The sequence below is a fragment of the Balaenoptera physalus genome (genome assembly GCF_965194825.1).
Source record: "Balaenoptera physalus genome assembly, chromosome: 10".
NCBI lineage: Eukaryota > Metazoa > Chordata > Mammalia > Artiodactyla > Balaenopteridae > Balaenoptera > Balaenoptera physalus.
In genome coordinates this window covers 74,111,646-74,135,166 of record NC_138889.1, presented here as the reverse complement: position 1 = coordinate 74,135,166, position 23,521 = coordinate 74,111,646, and the positions used below count along the sequence as shown (strand labels likewise).

Below are 23,521 nucleotides of genomic sequence, written 5' to 3'. Positions count from 1 at the left end.
CAGCAACATGGATGGACCTAGAGACTGTCATACTGAGTGAAGTAAGTCAGACAGAGAAAGAGAAATCTCATATGATACTGCGATGTGGCACACATATACAATGGAGTATTACTCAGCCATAAAAAAGAATAATGTCATTTGCAGCGACATGGATAGACCTAGAAATTATCATACTAAATGAAGTCAGACAGAAAAAGACAAAATATCATATGCTATCACTTATATGTGGAACCTAAAAAAATGATACAAATGAACTTACTTACAAAACAGAAACAGACTCTCAGACTTTGAAAACAAACATATGGTTACCAAAGGGGAAAGGTGGGAGGGGAGGGATAAATTAGGAGTTTGGGATTAACATATACATGCTACTATATATAAAACAGATAATCAACAAGGACCTACTGTATAGCACAGGGAACTCTACTCAATATTCTGTAATAACCTATATGGGAAAAGAACCTGAAAAAGAATGGATATATGTATAACTATAACTGAATCAGTTTGCTGTACACCTGAAACTAACACAACACTGTAAATCAACCTTACTCTAATATAATATAAAAATTAAATTAAAATAAAAAATAAAATAAACAACAAAGTCTTACTGTATAGCACAGGAACTATATTCAATATCTTATAGTAAACTGTCATGGAAAATAATATGAAAAAGAATATATATAAAGTACAGCAAAGTATCACTTTGCTGTATGCCAGAAAGTAACACCACATTGTAACTGAACTATATTTCAATAAAAAATATATAAGTAAACAAAATGAGAAAAAACAGAAAAGAAATAAAAGCAGTTCTAAGAGGAAAGAGGAAAGTTAATAGCAAAACAAGCTTACCTCAGAAAAGAAGATAAATCTCAAACAACCTAACCTTACACCTAAAGCAACTAGAGAAAGAAGAACAAATAAAACCCAAAGTTGACAGAAGGAAAGAAATCATAAAGATCAGAGCAGAAATAAGAAAAAAATAGAAAAGATCAATGAAACTAAAAGCTGATCCTTTGAAAAAATAAACAAAATTGATAAACCTTTAGCCAGACTCATCAAGAAAAAAAGGGCTCAAATCAATATTAAAAATGAAAAAGGAGAAGTTACAACTGACATTACAGAAATACAAAGGATCGTAAGAGACTACTACTACAACCAATTATACACCAGTAAAATGGACAACCTAGGAAAAATGGACAAATTCTTAGAAAGGTACCATCTCCCAAGACTGAACCAAGAAGAAACAGAAAATATGAAGGGACTAATCACAAGTATTGAAGTTGAAACTGTGATTTAAAAACTTCCAACGGACAAAAGTCCAGGACCAGATGGCTTCACAGGGGAATTCTATCAAACATTTAGAGATGAGTTAACACCTATCCTTCTAAAACTTCCTGCAGAGGAAGGAACACTCCCAAACTCATTTTATGAGGCCACCATCACCCTGATACCAAAACCAGACAAAGATAACACAAAAAAAGAAAATTACAGGCCAATATCACTGATGAACATAGACGCACAAATCCTCAACAAAATACTAGCAAACTGAATCCAACAAAACATTAAAAAGATCATACACCATGATCAAGTGGGATTTATCCCAGGGATGCACGGATTTTTCAATATCTGCAAATCAATGTGTGATACACCACGTTAACAAACTGAAGAATAAAAACCAAATGATCGTCTTGTGAATGAGAAATGTGGCCTGCTATATCAGTAAACAAAGGATACTGTGGCCATCAAGCCAGCAGCCACCCCCAACTGTGCACCCTGAGGGGATTCAGGATGGTGAAAAGCATGAAACTGGCCCTAGATAGTTAAGGTGTATATCAAAGGAATGATTTCAGTGAGTCCAGACGCTTGAATCTTCCCACAGGTGGAAAAGTGTTAAATTCATTAACTTGACATGTTTGGTTTTCCATAATTAACAGTTTCTTTAATTAACAGTAATCCTTTGATGTTTCGACTACCTAGTTTTTGATGCAAAATGCGTATGTATCCTGGTTCCTCTCTTACCTCTTTGGAGCAGTCCCTCAAAGCAATATGAGAGGCTGACTTAAGTCCTCAGGAAATTTGCCAAATAAAACATAATTCTCAACTTTTAGGTTGTGTATTTTTTTCAGTTGACAGTTTTGGTGACCAGGAAGGGACTCAGAGCAGACACCTCTCCTTTGCCTGAACTCTACAAGGAACTGGGGCCTTGGTACCAGCAGAGGCCTGTTGTGCCCATCCGGCTCCGCAGAGAGTCCAGATGAATTTGGGTGAGTCTCTCCTGGTTCTTGGATCTCCCGATTACTGGTTGATGATCCTGAGTTTTATTTGGCGGTGTCTAATAGGTACCTGGCTCCCAGTTGAAAGATACTGGGGAGTGGCCCCTGCTAGTTGAAAGATACTAGGGGAGCCCAGCTGAAAGACACTGGGAGAAAGTGCCCGCTAGCTGAAACATACTAGGGTAACTCAATTGAAAGACACTGGGATTTCCTCAGTTTGAAAGATACTGAGTGGTCTCAACTGAACAGTTGGTTAGGTAAGAGGTTTACCTGACATTTTCCTCAAATTGGCTATCTTGACAAGAATGTGTCAGGATAAAAGTGGACTAATAAAATTTTATGCCTGAGAAATTCAAGGTCAAATGGGAAACAGATTCTCTCAGAGAAATGAGGGGTGTCAGAAAGCCAACCTCCAACTAACACTCCAGCCAGATTCATGTACGTACAGAGCTCATACCTGCAACTAAATAAAGGAAATCTTGCCCTGAAAATGACTAAATGGAGCTCTTGTATACGCAGCTATGTTAGAAAAAGTTGGCTTGATAAAAACATATTTTCAGAATTCTGATGTTAAAAAAACAAAAGCCCTTCAAGGGGGAACTTGCATTCCTCCTCCTGTGTCTTTGAGATGTAAATGTTTTATCTGATCTTCAGGCTGTGTGTGTGTGTGTGTGTGTGTGTGTGTGTGTGTGTGTGTGTTTTGAGCACTTGGTCTCTGTCATCCAAAAGGCACACATATGGTGTACATTTAGCAGCCAATCGAATAGACTGAGATTCTGAGCAGGCTTTTGTCTGAATTTTTGCCATCTTAACCTGCACTGTGTCAGCCTGTTTAGTGAGGGCCTTTACTTTCTTAGACTATTTTTGGGAGTAAACTTTCTGGATCTGTTTAAGTCGCATCCTTCACACTCTCCTGTGGGGAAGCCTCTTGCATCCTATTGGTTTAAGTCACTATTAACATATATCTCATTAACGGCCAAATGACAGATCCTTTAAATTGGAGAATCTTCTAAATTGGTAAATTTTTAGAGAACTCTCATTATAAACAGGTGTTTTATTGATATCTATGGGAAAAAAAAAATTAAAGGTGGGAAAAAAATATATAATGGTTAACCTAAGAACTCCCTTAGTTTAAAACAAACCAAAAAAACTGGTTTGGGAAACCTTATTGTGGTTTCTGCTTCCCCTCAATGGATCTTACAGATGCTAATAAAAACATTAGAATAATTAATATTAATTAGGTTGATTAACAGAAAAATAAGAGAAAAAACTAAAGGGAAAGTCTAGAGACTCTTTCCCCACAACGTAAACCTTTTAAAGGAACTTATCCCAAATGGATAAAGAAATCTTAAGATAAATGATTATTTTAAAATGGGATAAATAAAATGAATGTTAATGGGATTAAACAAAACGTTTTGATACAACATTACCTAAGGTTCAATGGGCCAAATGGAACCCCCCCCTCCACTGTATTGGTCCCCAATGTTAAAGGACCCCAAGCAAGTCTGCTCTATTTACCCCTGTTTAAAATATATATATTTAAATGGTGGAAGAAAATTACACTGAGGTACCTGGCCAACAACTACTTGGGGCAACAATTAGGCCAATTAATCAAGTTGACAAAATGGCCTGAGTCAGTTGGCTCAACCCCTCACTGGGGACCCCAGAGCCTTTTATACAAAATAGATAAAATGGTCAGAGAATAAAAGAAAGGAAAGCTTCTAGGACTCCTTGTAATACCAAGACTTGTTGATTGGGTCCTAAGAGAAACTGACATCAAAGGTGTAAAAGTTGGCAGAATTGAGATGAAAGTTTATAAAAATTGGTATTAATGTTCACCAATCTACAGAATGCTAATGTAAAAGACAGTTCATAATTGCTTACTTCTTAGTATCCACTAGAAATCAAAGTTTTTAAGGGTTGAGAATTCTAATTTAAATATGAAATTAAAGCTACTAGAAATGATACAGAAAAACAGTTCAGTACACTAGAAAATTAAGAAGTGTGTTGTGAACAAAGAAGGTATGAGGAATGGACTTGCATTTTGTTAAGGGAAAAGAAAATAATTTTGTCCTAGAGCTAGTTGTTTCTAAATGAGAAAAGTAAGAGACAAAATAATATGGATATAGAAAGTGATGGAAGGATTGTGGAAAAGGAACCCTGAGAAAAGAATTTTATACACGGTCAGTACTGACTAAACTCAGAATGAATTTAATAACATAAATGGATTTTGTTATTAAAAGTAGGCTGGTACATGACTGGATTTGGTTCCTCTGTTGAAAGAACAAAGGTTTCTTAGAACACTGCTTTTGACAACTGATTGTGTGAGTTTTCTTTGCCTTTAAGTGATCTATATTTGCTTTTGAAATCTTTTGTCACTGTGGTTAAGTATTATTTCACAGTGACATATGATCCTATTTGACCAAGTGTTGATATTTTTGACAAACTTTCCAAATATCAAATTCTAAAGTTCTTGACCTCCAGCTAACTCTGGGATGCTTCAAAGGAACCAAGACACCTCAGAGAGCAATGTCAAACTAATTAGCTTATCTGATATGATGTTATTCGGTTGGCCAAAAAGTTCATTCGGTTTTAAAGTAAAAACAAAAGACCCCATTTTCATTTTCACCAAGAACTTTATTTTTAAAAAAATATTTAGGGACTTCCCTGGTGGCACAGTGGTTAAGAGTCCACATGCCAATGCAGGGGACACAGGTTTGAGCCCTGGTCCGGGAAGATCCCACATGTCGCGGAGCAACTAAGCCCGTGCACCACAACTACTGAGCCTGCACTCTAGAGCCCATAAGCAACAACTACTGAAGCCCATGCACCTAGAGCCCGTGTTCCGCAACAAGAGAAGCCACCGCGATGAGAAGCCTGTGCACCGCAACAAAGAGTGGCCCTCCTCACTGCAACTAGAGAAAGCCCGCGTGCAGCAACGAAGATCCAACACAGCCAAAAATAAATAAATAAATAAATAAACAATTTATTTGGCCGTGTTGGATCTTAGTTGTGGCACACAGGATCTTTAGTTGTGGCAAGCGGGATCTCTAGCTGCAGCATGCGAACTCTTAGTTGGGGCATGTGGGATCTAGTTCCCGGACCAGGGATCGAACCTGGGTCTCCTGCATTGGGAGTGTGGAGTCTTAGCCACTGGACCACCAGTGAAGTCCCACCAAGAACTTTACTGAACAATGTATTCACTGTTTTGTTCCACTACCTTCTGCCATTTTTCAGGCAACTTCATAATTCCATCTTCCTAAAACTTTTTATCTTTTTGAGCAAAGAACTGTTCCAGATGCCTTTTACAGTCTTCCAGGGAACTGAAATTCTTTCCATTAAGAGAATTTTGTAAAGACCAAAATAAATGGAAATCCAAAGGTGCCATGTCTGGTGAATATGGCAGATGAATCAGAATGTCCCAGCCAAGCTGTAACAGTTTTTGCCTGGTCATCAAAGAAAGACGCAGTTTTGCGTTATCCTGATGAAAGATTACGCATTTTCTGTTGACTAATTCCAGATGCTTTTCGTCGAGTGCTGCTTTCAGCTGGTCTAACTGGGAGAAGTACTTTTTGGAATTAATCATTTGGTTTTCTGGAAGGAGGTCATAATAGAGGACTCCCTTCCAATCCCACCATATACACAACATCACCTTCTTTGGATGAAGCCCAGCCTTTGGTGTGATTGATGGTGGTTCATTTCACTTGCCCCATGATCTCTTCCGTTTCACATATTGTACAGTATACACTTTTCATTACCCGTCACAATTTGTTTTAAAAACGGAACATTTTTGTTAGGTTTCAGCAGGTAATCACATGCGGAAATACGGTCAAGAAGGTTTTTTTCACTTAACTTATGAGGAACCCAAACATCAAAGCGATGAACATAATAACCAAACTGGTGCAAATGATTTTTTAGCGCTTGATTTGGATATTCTGACTATGTATGCTATCTTCCATGTGGTGTAACACTGATTGTTCTCAATTAATGTCTTGATTTGTTTGCTGTCAACTTCAAATGGTCTACCTGACCACGGAGCATCATACAGCGAGAAATCTCCAGCACAAAACTTTGCAAACCACTTTTGACACATTCAATCAGTCACAGTACCTTCTCCACACACTGCACAAATCTTTTTTTGCATTTTATTTTATTTTTTAAATTTTTATTTATTTATTTATATATTTTTGGTTGTGTTGGGTCTTCGTTTCTGTGCGAGGGCTTTCTCTAGTTGCGGCGAGCGGGGGCCACTCTTCATCGCGGTGTGCGGGCCTCTCACTGTCGCGGCCTCTCTTGTTGCGCAGCACAGGCTCCAGACGCGCAGGCTCAGTAGTTGTGGCTCACGGGCCTAGTTGCTCCGCGGCATGTGGGATCCTCCCAGACCAGGGCTCGAACCCGTGTCCCCTGCATTGGCAGGCAGATTCTCAAGCACTGCGCCACCAGGGAAGCCCCTTTTTTTGCATTTTAGTTGCGTTTCTACCTTTCTTGAAATAATAAAGCATAATATGCCGAAATTGTTGTTTTTCTTCCATCTTCAATATTAAAATGGCTACACAAAAATTCACCAGTTTTGATAAAGTTTTTTTTTAAAAATGCACACTGATATGACAACTGTCACAATACAATCTAACAAAACTGTTTCGAATGAAGTTAAAGACAACTAAGCGCTACTAGAGACAGCCTGTGGAAAAACCGAACTAACTTTTGGGCCAACCCAATACTTGCAAAGCACTGCCAAGTAACTAGTGATGAACCTTATGTTATATTGTATGTATAAATGTCATTAATACAGATATTCCAAAATTTATATGAAATTACTAAAATCTGAGATACCCTGGTATAATGTTATCAATCATAATTCTAGTTATTATCGAAATATCCAAGTTCCTTGTCAACTGCATTGTAATCAGATCTTTAATCATGCCATTTTAAGTCCTGTCATTTATAAATAGTCATTGTTTTATTCTGATGCTTTTATAAAAGGAAGATCTTCAAGAAGATTCATAAAAAGGACTTTTTAACAAATATAAGTTTCTGATAACTTTTAGATCATACCACCGAACTGGTATGACAAGAAATGTCATGTTGTAAGAAGTGACAAAACTAATGTAAAACCTGACTACTTCATCCAAATCAATAGGAATTACATGGGACTGAATGAATTTATAAATATGATTTATAACTTTATGACTTTTTTGGGGAAATATATTGGCTTTTCCTCTTTGTTTTCCAGAAAAACTTTTCCTCTATTATGCTATGACCTACAAGTTGATCAAGTATTCTTTTATAAACAAAAATAAAACGTATTTTTTCCTCTCTACCTGATCCTTCCATATTTGGCTTCTCCACCTGGCTCTCCTACGGACTTGATGGTTTACTGTGACCAGTTTACAACTAGTTATACTTACTTATCACTGTCTTTTTTAAAAATTTTATTTGTTTTTTTATACAGCAGGTTCTTATTAGTTATCCATTAATCATTGTTTTAATTTGTTCTCTTTGTTCCTGAATTGTTTATGCTCTGTGTCTCTCTCTGCTGTACTATGACCTTATTAATGTTACTGACTATATTAATTATCCTGTCTAGTTTATAAGATTGTCTCTTACCCAATGTGTAACCAGGTCTCCAAAAAAATTAATGATGGCTAAAGGTCTTGAAACAGTTGATCATATACACACACACATGCAAATATATATATATGTATATAAAAAACTCTACACAGGATAACTGTAACAGTGCAACTCTCAGTATGAAAAGAAGCAACAAGAGTAAACATTTTCTAGATCATAGCAGACTAGTAAGATAGGTGACCCAGAGAATTTTAGATTATTAACAGGTCCTAATCCAAAAATTTGAGTGGCCTATCAACAGAATCTTCGCCCAATCTAGGAATGAGCCTTCCTAGCACTGTGGGACAAAACTGGTCATGAAATGCCTCCCACACGTTGGTTGAATTTATGATCAAGGGGAAGCACTGTGAATGAAAAATGCTGCCCTATCAGTAAACAAAGGATGTTGCAGCCATCAAACCAGCAGCCACTAGAGCTACCCCCAACCATGCACCCTGTGGGGATTCAGAATGGAGAAAAGAAGGATACTGGCCCTAGATAGTTAAGGTGCAAATCAAAGGAATGATTTCATATGAGTCCAGTCTTGCATCTTCCTACATGTAGAAAAGTGTTAAATTCATTAACTTGACATGTCTGGTTTCCCTTAACAGCTTCTTTAATTAACAGTAATCTTTTGATGTTCCAACTATCCAGTTTTTATTGCAAAACTCCTATACATCCTGGTTCCTCCCTTACCTCTTCGGAGCAGTCCCTCAGAGCAATCTGAGAGGCTGTCTTCTAGGCTTAAGTCCTCAGAAAATCCACCAAATAAAACATAATTCTCAACTTCTAGGTTGTGCATTTTTTTCAGTTGACAATCTCAATAAATGTAGAAAAAGCTTTTGATGAAATTCAACATCCATTTATGATAAAAACTCTCCAGAAAGTGGGCATAAAGGGAACCTACCTCAACATAATAAAGGCCATATATGACAAACCCACAGCTAACATCATACTTAATGGTGAAAAGCTGAAACCATTCCCTCTAAGATCAGAAACAAGACAAGGTTGCCCACTCTTGCCACTTTTATTCAGCATAGTACTGGAAATCCTAGGCACAGCAATCAGACAAGAAAAAGAAATAAAAGAAATCCAAATTGGAAAGGAAGAAGTAGAACTGTCACTGTTTGCCGATGACATGACACTATACATAGAAAATCCTAAAGATGCCACCAGAAAACTACTAGAGCTCATCAATGAATTGGGTAAAGTTGCAGGATACAAAATTAATATACAGAAATTGGTTGCATTTCTATACACTAACAATGAAATATGAGAAAGAGAAATTAAAGAAACAATCCCATTTACCATCACATCAGAAAGAATAAAATACCTAGGAATAAACCTACCTAAGGTGGCAAAAGAACTGTACTGTTAAAACTATAAGATGCTAATAGAAGAAACTAAAAATGACACAAACAGATGGAAAGATACACCGTGTTCTTGAAGTGGAAGACTCCGTATTGTTAAAGTGACTATACTTCCCAAGGCCATCTACAGATTCAATGCAATCCCTATGAAATCACCAATGTCATTTTTCACAGAACTAGAACAAATAATTTTAAAATTTGTATGGCCCCAAATAGCCAAAACAATTTTAAGAACAGAGCTGGAGGAATCACACTCTCTGACTTCAGACTACACTACAAAGCTACAGTAATCAAAACTGTATGGTACTCGCACAAAAACAGAGATCAATGGAACGGGATAGAAAGCCCAGAAATAATCCCATGCACTTATGGTCAATTAATCTATGATAAAAGAGGCAAGAATATACAATGGAGAAAAAAACACTAATTTCAAGAAGTGGTGCTTGGAAAACTGGACAACTACATGCATAAGAATGAAATTAGGACATCCTCTAACACCATATACAAATATAAACTCAAAATGCATTAAAGACATAAATGTAAGACCATATACTACAAAACTCCTAGAGGAAAACACAGGCCAAACACTCTTTGACACAAATTGCAGCATTATTTTTTTGGATTCGTCTCCTAGAGTAATGGAAATAAAACAAAAATAAACAAATGGAACCTAATTGAAGTTAAAAGCTTTTGCAGAGCAAAGGAAACCATAAGCAAAATGAAAAGACAACCTATGGAATGGGAGAAAATATTTGCATATGATGCAACCAACAAGGCATTAATTTCCAAAATATACAAATAGTTCATATAGCTCAATACCCAAAACAAAACAAAAAACAAAAACAACCCAATCCAATTAACATACGAGCAGAAGACCTAAATAGACATTTCTCCAAAGAAGACAAATAGATGGCCAACAGGCACATGAAACAATGCTCAACATCACTAATTACTAGAGAAATGCAAATCAAAACTACAAGGAGGTATCACCTCACACTGATCAGAATGGTCATCATCAAAAAGTCTACAAATAATAAATGCTGGAGGGGGGTGTGGAGAAAAAGGATCCCTCCCATGCTGTTGGTGTGAATGTAAACTGGTGTGGCCACTATGGAGAACAGTATGGATGTTCCTTAAAAAACTAAAAGTAGAATTACCACATGATCCAGCAATCCCACTTCTGGGCATATCTAGAGAAAACTAACTCAAAAAGATATATGTATCCCAATGTTCATAGCAGCAGTATTTACAACAGCCAAGACATGGAAGCAACCTAAATGTCCATCAACAGGTGAATGGATAAAGAAGAAGTGGTATACATACATATATATATATATATATATATATATATATATATATATATATATATATATACACACACATATACACATACACACACACACACACACAAACACACACACATATAATGAAATACTACTCAGCCATAAAAAGGAATGAAATAATGCCATTTGCAGCAACATGGATGGACCTAGAGAGTATCATAATAAGTGAAGTCAGACAGAGAGACACAAATATTATGATATCACTTATATGTGAAATCTAAAAATTATGATACAAATGAACTTATTTACAAAACAGAAACAGACTTACAGACATAGACAACAAACTTATGGTTACCAAAGGGGAAAGGAGGTGGGAGGGATAAATTTGGAATTTTGGGTTAACAAACTACTATATATATATATAATTGATAAACAACAAGGTCCTACTATATAGCACAGGGAACTATATTCAAGATCTTGTAATGAACTATAATGGAAAAGAATCTGAAAAAGAATATCTATCTGTCTATCTATATATATGCATAACTGAATCACTTCGCTGTATACCTGAAACTAATACAACATTGTAAATCAGTTATACCTCAATTAAGAAAAAAAAAAACCAACTGAAAAAAAAAAGGGAAATTGTTCACTAAAACTGAGTGAAAGTGAGATTAAATTTGACTTTGCAAAGCAATCTTAACCAATTATCTGTGAAGATATACAGTAAATAACAAATCACCCTATTGTGAAATCATGACACATTCTCCATACGCAAAGATGATACTCCTGAAAAGGTTCAAGCATTAATGCTTATTGCCTTACATGTTATTAGCACAAAAGCCAATCAACAATTCAGTAGTTTGCTCCTTTAGATTGCAGAAGACACCTCATAACAAGATATGAATATACATAATGGCATCAAGTTATTCTAAGATGACAGTATTGTACTGGTCTATCACACTTTCTCAGTTGGTTCTCCCTGTGACCAATAGAATACTCAGTGGCTAGGATTAGGAATGTACTTTCGGGCCACAAAACAGTATAAATCTCAACAGCCTACGTAAAAGATCAAAGCTATGATCTTTGCCCTTGTTAGCAAAGAATTTAACATATGCTATGCCCATTTATCGGCAGCCAAATTTTTTTTTTAATTGTTCAATCTGTTCTCCACCCACCCCCGCCCTGTTAATAAAACAGAGATACAATTGACTACTGGTAGCTAAATTTCATACATTTTATGTTAGGGTGTTCTTCCTAGGTACTTAAAGAATTGTGATCCTACTAGGTTGAGCATACCCTTAAACTATTACTTTATATATCCTTAACAAAATCTTTTATTTGCATGAACCAAGAGAAACTTCAGACTACTTTCTATGACAAATCACAAATTATTGGGAAATCTGGATTAATGTGATATTATACAAATGCTTCCTTTGTATAGGTCTTAACATCTTACATGGTATCTCCCTATGCCCAAATCCACTGTTTTAGTCTGGCTAACTCTTAATCCCCTCAGATTCAGATCAATTCTATTTCTGGGAAGCTTTCTTGTGCTGCTAAGCCAGAGTGAGCTTCCCTTGTCTGTTGATTCCACAGCATTATGTGCATAGCTCTTCCACAGCAATTGTAATTCTATATTGTTATTATCTAGTTTCCTCCAGCACATGACAGCTCCAAACTTATGTTACTGATCTACGTGACCCCCCCATCCAGGACCTAGTACAGTGCCTGGCATGTAGTAGTCAATAGCTGTTGGTAAAATGCATTCCCACATAAATAACAAAAACAAAGGGCAGAACTTCTTTCTAAAGAGCTTAAAAGAGAAAAAAGTTTTCCTTTTTCTTCCACATCAGGTTTGCAGAAATACTACTGGGACAGTGTTAGGAAAATAAATGTACTTGCTTACAAAAAAAATCAGTATTTAGAGATCACTGTATTTGCATGTAAAAATTAATTGCTAGGAACAAGAGTTTTTTCCAACAGGTGATGTTTCCTGGCACCTATATTTTATATCTTCTATTACGTTAATCGAACTGAAAAAGATTTCAAAATATATTGAACATTTTTAAAATTAAGTTTTTGACAAAGGCTATTCCCTTGGCTACTACTTCAAGGGCTGGAAGGAGCTATAAAATATGAAAGACCTACCAAATGGTCTGCCCAGAAGTACCTTGTATCAAATTATCAGGCTAACAGATGGCAAATCATGAACTTCCACGTTTCCTTTCTTCCACGGGAGTCTCCTCAAACCAAATTTTTTCTCTATGCAGTCTCTAAACATTACCACCCAGTGGCACTGAGAATCCTAGAAGCAGCTCAGTGAGGTCAGCTATATTTCCGAAAGCCTAAAGTAGTCATGCAGAACAGTAACATGGGATCCAAGTGTATCCATTCCTTCTCACTTAACATACATAAAAAAGGGCATTATTTTCACAGAAAAGATAAAAACGTATTCTGTCTGATGCTTACCTTTCCTGCACCCATAAGTCTCAAGAACTTTTGTTTTCTTTCTTCGTTACCTAAGTCTGCTGCCTCCCAATTGCTAGATCCAAGCTGGAAAAGAAATTAGCCAATTAATCTTTTTTGCATAGTAATAAATATTTAAAAATTTACAGTCTACCAGTAAATCCCAAGCTTTTTCCCCCTGTCAGTTTTCACTATAAACTGGACTCACTCTTGCTTAGGAAGTTAAGCATATGCATAATATTCGAATTAGAATATACTCCTTTTCTGTTACCTTAAGGGAAAGTCCTTTAGTTCTTTTGCAGCCAGAGATCTGGTTTTCAAAAGTTTATACTATAAGAATTACCTGGAGGGCTGGTTAAAATACAAACTGCGGACCTACATCTCAAGAGTTTCAGACTTAGCAGATCTGGGGTGGGGCTTGAAGATTTATTTCACTTCTAACAAATTCCTAAGAGATGCTGATGCTGCTGATGTAGGGTACCACACTTTGAGACCTACTGCCTTAGAGCCTTGCAGGGCCCTAGGGTACCTAATACTTTGAACCCAGGAGGCTGCTACAGCTGTTAACTGAACTTAAAACTCTGGCTATAGTGATATTCTAAAGAACAATACAATATCAGAGTCAACTGGACCCAATTTTATTTTCTTTTTTGAACAGTTTCCTTATTTGTAAGGACTGATGTGTGAGGACTTTTTTTTTTTTTTAATATTTATTTGGTTGGGCCTGGTCTTAGTTGTGGCAGGCTGCCTCCTTAGCTACTGCATGCGAACTCTTAGTTGTGGCATGCATGTGGGATCTAGTTCCCTGACCAGGGATTAAACCCAGGCCCCGGGCATTGGGAGTGCAGAGTCTTAACCACTGTGCCACCAGGGAAGTCCCTGTTAGGACTTTTATTCTTACTTAAAGGTCTTCCAAAGAACAAAGAGAAAATTTACTAAATTTTTTTTAAAAAGAATAGAATAAAACTCATTCTATCTTGTAGTTATCAAATGGGTCTATTGAACCCTTTTATAAATCTAATATATATTATGGAATCCTAGCGATATTTTTCCCCTATATATTTAAACAAATTTAAGAATTATTTCATTATAATTCATTAATCATTTCAAAATATGCTAAAAATGACTAAAATAGTAAGATAGAAAAGTGGTAGAAAAGCTTTCTCATCGTGTTGTCCAAAGTGCTGCATCATCTTTCAAGACATCACCCCTCTGTTGTATGCTTCTAGCTCTTTTTGTTGAAAATTTTAATTTCTACTCATAATGACAACCGAGTAAAAAACTGAAAACTGGGGCTTCCCTGGTGGTGCAGTGGTTGGGAATCTGCCTGCCAATGCAGGGGACACGGGTTCGAGCCCTGGCCTGGGAGGATCCCACATGCCGCGGAGCAACTAAGCCCGTGCGCCACAACTGCTGAGCCTGCGCGTCTGGAGCCTGTGCTCCGCAACAAGAGAGGCCACGATAGTGAGAGGCCTGTGCACCGTGATGAAGAGTGGCCCCCGCTCGTCGCAACTGGAGAAAGCCCTCGCACAGAAACGAAGACCCAACACAGCCAAAAATAAATAAATAAATTTATTAAAAAAAAAAAAAAAAAACACAAAAAACTGAAAACTGACAGGAGGCATTTCACAATTATTAGACGAATAACAAGGTGAACGCAAAATGACAGGTAGTGTCTAAACTAATAATGGCAAACTTAACTGCAATTAAACTATCAGTTTTTGGATGATGAAATACTAGATAACTATTCTCCAACCCGGGAGTCAATGAGAGACAAAAAAGACAAAAAAATATGGTACTTTTATCTAGAAAGCCATTCAACAGGAAGAACTTCATCTTGCAATATTTTGCAGTATTGCAATAACAGCCTGGACCATCCCGTTTTTCTAAAGAGGTATGTGACTATTTAATATCATCTTTTATATTTGTACACCAAAATTTACTTGATATGGTTTGTAAGTGGACAAATGCTGAGGGCAGGTGACTAGAAGGAATATAGAAATGAAAACATTCATTGGATTGATCATTCTAATTCAGTTTATAATCTAAAAATGAAAATGTTTTGCAATTACAGAGCAAAGAAGACAAACCCCGTTTGACACAAAACTATGAGCAATGAAAACGCTTCAAAAAAATTCTTCAAGTATCATATTTTGATGATGCAAATCCAAGAACTAAAATAAAGCTAAAATCTATTAGAAACAGATTTGAAATCTGAAATTATGTTTCAGTTTCACACATGACAACTGATAAGCTGTTAGCTATATTCAGAGAATGCTAAACATTTTGGGTATATATATATATATATATATAGTGAAAAATCAAGAAAACTAGGTTTGCTATGGTTAAGTTCATATCAAAATTTCTAATAAAGTTGTTTTTACTATCCTTTTATTCTCACTTCTGAATATTATTCATAAAAGACTAATAGAATAATACATACATCAAACAACGATGACCATCCCTCCTGGGCATATGAGAGTTGAAGTATTTGTACCATACTGGACACCCACTTATGGTTATTCCTTTTGGTGGCATGCTCTCATGATTTTGGCTAACTAAGTTCCAAATCTCTACTTCTTTCCATCTGACAGTTCATATTTTTTCATAGACTAGTTAGTTCTTAACTGTTTCTGGCTCAATATAGTTAAAACAAAACAAAACAAAACAAAAAACCAAAAACCAAAGTACCAGTGAAGCTTAAGTTCTGATTCTCACTAAATCACTGTTCCCTGGACCTGGCATAGAGTAGCAAGTACCTTGCTCAAGTGCTGCATTCTAAAAGCACATGGGTGCCTGATACATTCTTAGAGATTCTCCACCAGTTACTAAAATTAACCTCCCCATTCCTCTTACTTCCTGAAAGATAGCTTTCAATTCTCCCCTCCAATCAAACCAATGAAACCATTTTTAAGTTGGCTTCATCCTTAATACCTTTATTATAGAACAGCAGTCAATTTACCTCCTCCTCAGTACACACTGTAGTCACTCTTAGAATTTATTTCTACCATTGTCAGCATTTTCCTACAACTGCATTCAATGATTTGTTACCCCCATTAAATGTGTGAGGTCAGTGGGCAAAGAAAACTTTGATTATCTTTTACATGCAGAGGTTCATTAGAAATTGTTGACCAAACTACACACTACAACTGGTTGATTTTCTAAACGTAGACATGTATTTTAAAAACTTAAATATGTGTTATTCTGGGGCTTCCCTGCTGGTGCAGTGGTTAAGAATCCGCCTGCCAATTCAGGGGACACGGGTTCGAGCCCTGGTCTGTGAAGATCCCACATGCTGTGGAGCAACTAAGCCTGTGCGCCACAACTACTGAGCCTGCGCTCTAGAGCCCGTGAGTCACAACTACTGAAGCCCGAGTGCCACAACTACTGAAGCCTGCGCTCCTAAAGCCTGTGCTCTGCAACAAGAGAAGCCACTGCAATGAGAAGCCCTTGCACCGAAACGAAGAGTAGCCCCCGCTTGCCACAACTAGAGAAAGCCCGTGCACAGCAACGGAAGATCCAACGTAGCCAATAAATAAATAAATAAAATCTATTAAAATATATATTATGCTTAAAAGATTAAAAACACAAGCACTTAAAGATAACTCCCAATTACCAACAAAAATAAAATTAATATTAAAGAAACTGACTAAAAAAAAAAAAATCACTGTCAAGGGACAAGTTACTACTGTATTGCACTAAAATATAGAATTAGCAACATAATCCTTTTCAGATAATGTGTTAAGGTCCTAGGACCTAATCTTGAATTGCAACTGTAACCACCTCTTTCAAAGGGAATGCTTATAGGATTGGAAAAGGTCTTAAACGTCATCTAGTTTAAACTGATCCCATCAAAAGCTGTAGAGATTTAATTAATCTCTTTAACTTTGTTAAATTACCTAATATCACCTAGAGTTTTCTGTCAAACTAAAATATTATTTCTTTGATTCTAGCAAAACAGGTGCTTGACATTCTAGCAATCAAGTCACAGTTAAATACCAGGAGGAAAACAATGTAATAGTTTTTAAAAGGGCACCCAGGTTACTCAAAAGCCTAGATAACATTCCTGGTAGGTACTGGCCTACCATATTAACAAGAAAAGATCTCAAAGCCAGTTGTAGGGAGGAACAGCGGGAATGAATAAATCTCACTATATAACTATTTATCCCCAAATCTTTACTGATTACTAATCTTTCTGCACAGCTAAAATCAATTTCAGTAAAGAGCCTTACTATTCTGGACCTAACCCCACCACTTACCCAAAGAAGGATGAGTCTTAACATCATCTCATTTGCTACAACTGATGCACTAACAGTGTTCAGTAAGCTTTTTATGGTTCGCAAAGTAAAATATTATGAAAGGCACTCAACTGCACTATAGAAAATAAACTCTACACATTCAGAAACTGACAGCGCTTTAAACAACCTAAAGAAAACTAGATGTCCTCCCTTCATCACTCTTAACTATGACCTCTCCATCGCCCCCCCCCCCATTTCCCCATCAACGTTTCCATGGCATTTATCCATTGTATGAAGGACCTAGTTTTACGTTTACTGGTTACTGCAGCGTCCATAACACCGCGCTAGGAGCTAGTACAAATACACAAAAGGCCTAGGATAAACACCACAGTTATTCATCTTTGAATTCCCAACACCTGGCGCAGCAGTAAATATTTAATGGTTTACTTTAAGGAATGAATGCTTTGCAATTTAAACTGGCAACTGTAGGGGGAGGGAGAAGAGGGAAGAGAGGTACTTGACATCGAAACGGGCTTCTACGTCTCAACGTCTTAGGCCTCAGCACGGTGCGCCTGTACCAAATTATTCCCCTGGTACCATTTTTCCGTTCAATATTTTCTTGGTTTACTCTTAACAGTACAGTTAAGCTTAACTCTTAATAGTACATTGCAAAAATAATCCCGGCCAGAAAAATCTGTCCAAATTTGCATGAACATCTTGACTTTATCACAGGAGCATTTTAAGCCTAAAACAGGGAGGATCTTGCAGTTTCTACTGAATATAAAGGCCCCATAAAGAAGCTTCATCAGCCCCCGAACAGGCAAACATGGTCCCTTGACTAAGCTCTTTCACTTCTCAACCATTCAGGATTTCCTTCCTCGATTCCCCTTCCTACGCAGGCCTCCGGCTCTTAGCGTGTGGACCTCTTCAAACATTCCAACTCAAATTAAGAAAAAGGGATATTTCCCATTCTTCTGGGTCCTCCCCCTCGGCCCTCCCCCTTCAGGTCACCTCAGGCGCTTCCTCCGTCTTCATCTACCCTTCCCGGCCTACCCCAGCCTTAGTAGGCCTCAACCCTCCACCACTCCGCCATTGTTATTTACATCGTCGTCTGGGGAGGCTGAACGCTTCACCCCGTGCGGATGGGACTCTCTGGCAGCACTCATCGTTGCGGAGACCCCAACGGGAAATGCCGAACCCACTCGCCGTTCTCCTCAACCGCGTCGCCAGCAGCCTGCAGTCTGCCACCAGCCCAAGCAGCGCCACTCCACAACGCAGAGCCTCTCCGGGTCTTCTCCGCCACTGTCGTCACCGCCGCGGGCGCTCTCCACCCCGGAGCGCTCTGGGAGTTGTAGTTTTCTGGTTTACCACATACCGCCTGAACAAAGGAGATGGAGGGTTGACTAAAACTACAAATCCCAGGAAGCCCGGCAGCGCAGCTCGCGCTGTGTGGCGGGAGTGCCCGCCGAAGCTCCGCCTTCCTCGGCTGGTGGAGGGAGCTTTTCCGCGGGTGGATATGGCGGTGAGCTTTGAGCTCAAGCTTCGTCGCTACAGAAAGAGGCTTATGCTGGGTTTTCGCATTTCCCTGTGAGACGCTGCCCCATTGACAAATGCATTCGTTATAGTTAAGCACCTAGGTTTAAAGGTAATGTTTGAGGCTTATTGAATCCTCACGAGTACAGTCACCGCAAGACAAAAACCGTTCAGAAAAAAATATGGCTCCTACCGTTTATCCCGTGGTGTTCTCTATAGCTCGTAGGTGATTTCTAAATCGGTGGGGCAGCTTTTAAAAAACTCCCGACAAACGTTTTCCCGCTTTCTCATTCTCACTGAAATGAGTTCATATTGGTGTTAAATGCCAGTTAATTGGCCATTATTGTAACTAGGGTTCATTTGAGGGAATCCTGTAAGCTTTCTACGCGGCTTTATGTGAAGTGGGAGTGACCCTCTTCAACCTCGCGGCTGGTATGTAGGCTTTGTACTTTGGGGGCCTTAGCAAAGTGAAGTCCATCTCTGCGAAAAAGCCCTGTATCTTTTTCTTTTATTTTTAAGAGATACTTTAAAAAAAAATTGAGGTGAAATTCACATTATAAAAAATTAACCATTTTCAAGTGTACAGTTAAGTAGCACTTAGTACATAAACAGTGCTGTGCAACCGTCACCTCTTCCTAGTTCCAAGACATTTTCATCACCCCAAAAGGAACTGTCAATACCCATTAAGCAGCCCTTCCCCCTTCTCCCCTCTCCCCACCAACAACTGTCAGAAAGAAAGCACTGAAGCTATAGGTATTACTGGAGTTTAATTCATGGAGTGTCAAGGTATCTGAAGTTTTAACTAGGCCTGAACCTGAACCTCCTTTTTCCTTACTTATTCTGAAGCTTTCTGACCTTGTTCAGAATTTTAATTTTGTTTTAAAACAAAAGTAAGTACAGTCTGTACAGACAATACAGATGAAGAGTGCATTTTGGTACTGAGAGCAGCCTGTGAAACTACTTAACTATTAGCTTCTGATCTCAGCAATTACTCTAGTTTGACTGCCTGTGCAGAAATAGTATTACTTTCCTAGATTTCAGATGATCACTGAATCTTTTATAGAACTGTGACTAGTGGAAGAGAGTTCTTTAATTTATGCAGTCATGTATTCAAAGTTTGCTCTTTTATTTTGGAAGCAAAGGAATAACAATTCTAATTAGGATAATATTTTTTAAAATCTAAGGTAGGGTCATATATTATAACCAAGCAAGGGTATCTTTATCAGTTAGTTCTGTGGTAAGAATAAACCTTAAATCAAGGAGGAGAAGAGTAAACCCATGAGGAGAAAAGGTATTTTTGGGAAATGGTTGATTGCTCTTTACTATTAATTAAATTATTTATAATATTTTGCCTAACTCCATGATTCTACCAAATTTCTATTATCATAACTACAATGACATACAGTTAAGTTACAGAATTTTCTAGGATGGACTACAGTTCATACTCAAAGGGTTTGACAGACTATAATATATATAATTTAGAATCCTTACTTTTGTTATCAATAAACAAATAGGATGGCTGAATAGGTAATGTAGACTTCTGAAAGAATTCTGAAATAAAAAAGGGCCATCAGTAAGGTTAGTAGTTAGTAAATAGTTATAACTTTACTAACTGATGAAAGTCCAGAAAGTTTTAATGAGCTAGTGACCTTTTATTTCTTCACCAGAATTGTTGGTACCTGGATGGCTAAATTTTCAAGTTATCATAAAAGAAGATTAAAATCCAAGAAGTAACGCAGGAGATAATAAAGTCTGGATCGTTTCATCAGATTTTATTAAGTTTCATATACAGAAGGCTATAGGTAAGGATGAAATTATGCAGTGTAATAGAACTGCATATGTGGCAGAAAAACTCGGTAATACTCTTCTTCCTTGTTTTTTTTAAAAATTTTTATTTATTTATTTATTTGTTTTTGGCTGTGTTGGGTCTTTGTTTCTGTGCAAGGGCTTTCTCTAGTTGTGGCAAGCGGGGACCACTCTTCATCGCGGTGCGCGTGCCTCTCACTATCTCGGCCTCTCTTGTTGCGGAGCACAGGCTCCAGACGTGCAGGCTCAGTAGTTGTGGCTCATGGGCCTAGTTGCTCCGCGGCACATGGGATCTTCCCAGACCAGGGCTCAAACTTGTGTCTCCTGCATTGGCAGGCGGATTCTCAACCACTGCACCACCAGGGAAGCCCCATCTTCCTTGTTTTTAAAAACAAGAAGAAGATACTCTACAATACCTTCTTCAGGATTGGAACTGTTCCATCTTCATTTTTTTTGTTTCTGTATCTTCTAGAACAATGCCTGCCACAGGGTAGTTAATATTTTTTTAACTAATATAGGAAATATGAAATTATACAGTGTAACAGAGTTGTATCTCATATAAGGCCCAGAAACTCTGCAGTTTCCTTCTTTCTTGGGTAGTAAAGACAAGGAGAGGAGACCCTGTTACTAATAGGATTTTGAAATAATTTTCCTGAGTATAGAGACCATGCCTTCCTCAGTTTTGTATACTCAATGCTTAGCATGTAGTAGGCGTTCATAAATGTTTGTTGAGTGCATACACTGATATTCCTCAACTAAGGGGAGTCATAACTGAGCATAGTTAACAAACCTAAAGAAGAAATAAAAGCTCTGTACAAAAAAATCTGCTGTTTTACCTGAGACTAAAAAAAATTCCTGGAGCCATTATTATAACTTATATATTGAATATCCACTATGTGCTATTATACTTTGCTAGGTGCTTTTTAAATAACTGATCTCAAAACTTCACAACAATTTGCAAGAATTTTTATTTTATAGATAATGAAGCTTAAGAAAAGTTAAATACTTGCCCATAAGCATAGAGCTACCGAGCGAATGGCTCAGCTGGGATTGAGTCCTTAAGTCTGTCAAACTCCAAAAACCCATGCACTTTCCACTGTGCCAGTATAAGTCAACATTTATATAGGGTGCTTAGTATGTGTCAGGCAGTGTGCTAAATTTCTGGAAAGCCAGAGTAAATAATGGGTAATCCCTTACCTCAAGGAGTTTACAGCTTGGTGGGGGAAGAATGATTAAGTGGCACCAGTAAGTTACAGCAGTTCATTTTAGCTGAGGGAAAAGGGGAAATTCTTCCCCAAAAGTTTTTGAGCTAGGCCTTGGAAAACAGTGGAGCCAGGGTGGGGCATGTATTTGGGAATGGTTAGTGTCTTGTGTGACTGAAACCTGATAAGCACAAAAGTATCATATTCCGAGACAAAACTCTGTAGCCTGATCAAAGCCAGCCTGATCAAAGCCTTGAGTTTCAGTCTTCCACTATGTCTGTTCAGGTTCAAATCATCTGTTTAATAGATTTATTATATCCTTCTCCCATCCTTGAATAGTTCCCCCGTTAAATCCATTTTACACATCATGGCCGGATCCATCATCTGAAAATGGAATGTAGACACTCTCCTGCTCAAAAATTTCTGGAGCTTTCCATTTTATACAGATTTAAGTTGATATAATTAAGCCTATAATTAAGGGTCTATATTCTGACCTCAACATCCATTCCAATGTTATTTTCTACTACTACCTTTTATTTATCTTGGTTAGTCTGTCATCACTATTTACAACAAAAATATATGTGCTATCACAGAGGTATGAACAAAGATATATGTCTTGCTGGCTATTCTAGGCTGTAAGATTCTTTTGGATAGGATCTAAGATTAGCACCATGTCTTGTGTATAAGCCATGATTCAATAAAATTTTATTGTATTAATATATGAATGGATGTGGTGAGAGAGGAGCAGGTTTATGTGGTAAAAAGTTTTTAATTTTAGACATGTTAAATTTAAAATATTAGTGGAATACCAAGTGAAGTTGTCTAGTAGACGGTTAGAAATATGGGCTTCAAAGTTAGGAGAGAGCCATAAATGTGGAAATCACCCATCTAGATATGATGGGCAAACTAGTAGAGTGATTGCATTCACCCAGTGAACATGTAGAAGACAGTTACTTGGAAAAGGAAAAAAAAAAAAAAGAATGAGGAAGAAGAGCCTGAGATTAAAAGATAGATACTTTTTTCTCCAAAATCACTTTGCTGTTCTTGCCAATTATAAAAGTAGTATGTGAATATGAGGCTCAATAAATTATGGTAATCCATGCAGTGAACTACCATGTAGCCATTAAAAAGAAAGAGGAAGCTCTGCAGGTACTGATATGGGACAATCTCTAAGACACATTGTTGAATGAAAAAAGGAAGATACAAAACAGTGTATATGTTACACTGTATTTGTATTAAAAAGACAGAAAAGAATTAATATATATGCATCAAATATGTCAACAAAGATAACCAAGAAGTAACTGCTACTATTTGTAGACTCCATGCTTGTTGTGGTGGCTGGAGGCTGAGTACACTGGTAGCAGCAAGACTTTTCACCATCCTTTTTGTATCTTTTGAATTTTAAATTACCTGAATCTATTAGCATATTAAAAATTAACCATAAGTGAATACATAAGTAAATAAAATTAGATTTTAAAAAAGTCAGAGTCACAAAGGTAAGCAGACTTACACGAAGATAAAACAACCCTTTGTAGAAAATGTGGAAAATGAAGAGGAAATAAAAATCACTCATAGTGCCATAGTTGTGAGGTAACTAGTTAACATCTAAATGTAAATCCTTCTAGTTTCTTTTTTCTATTAATTTGGAGGATATACATTTTGTTTTCAATATTATTAATGGTTATAGTTTTTAAAAACTATAGTTTTTATATAAAAACTTTAGTTTTTACTCTAATC

General features: G+C 37.3%; 1 protein-coding gene and 1 long non-coding RNA gene across 2 annotated transcripts in view; both read right to left on the bottom strand.

The window, feature by feature from the left end:
• Positions 1 to 18,563, bottom strand: part of LOC309667725 (small acidic protein) — a 28,696-nt gene extending 10,133 nt beyond the window's left edge. Inside the window, exons 1-2 of the mRNA XM_082476564.1 lie at positions 18,347 to 18,563; positions 13,009 to 13,092 (exon numbers count right to left, since the gene is read on the bottom strand). Coding sequence (XP_082332690.1) covers positions 13,009 to 13,092; positions 18,347 to 18,409 — 147 coding nt within the window. The 5' untranslated portion in view covers positions 18,410 to 18,563. The remainder of the gene's footprint in view (positions 1 to 13,008; positions 13,093 to 18,346) is intronic.
• The window catches only part of LOC309667728, a 504,177-nt gene that overhangs the window by 208,420 nt on the left and 272,236 nt on the right, over positions 1 to 23,521 (bottom strand). The window lies entirely within an intron of this gene.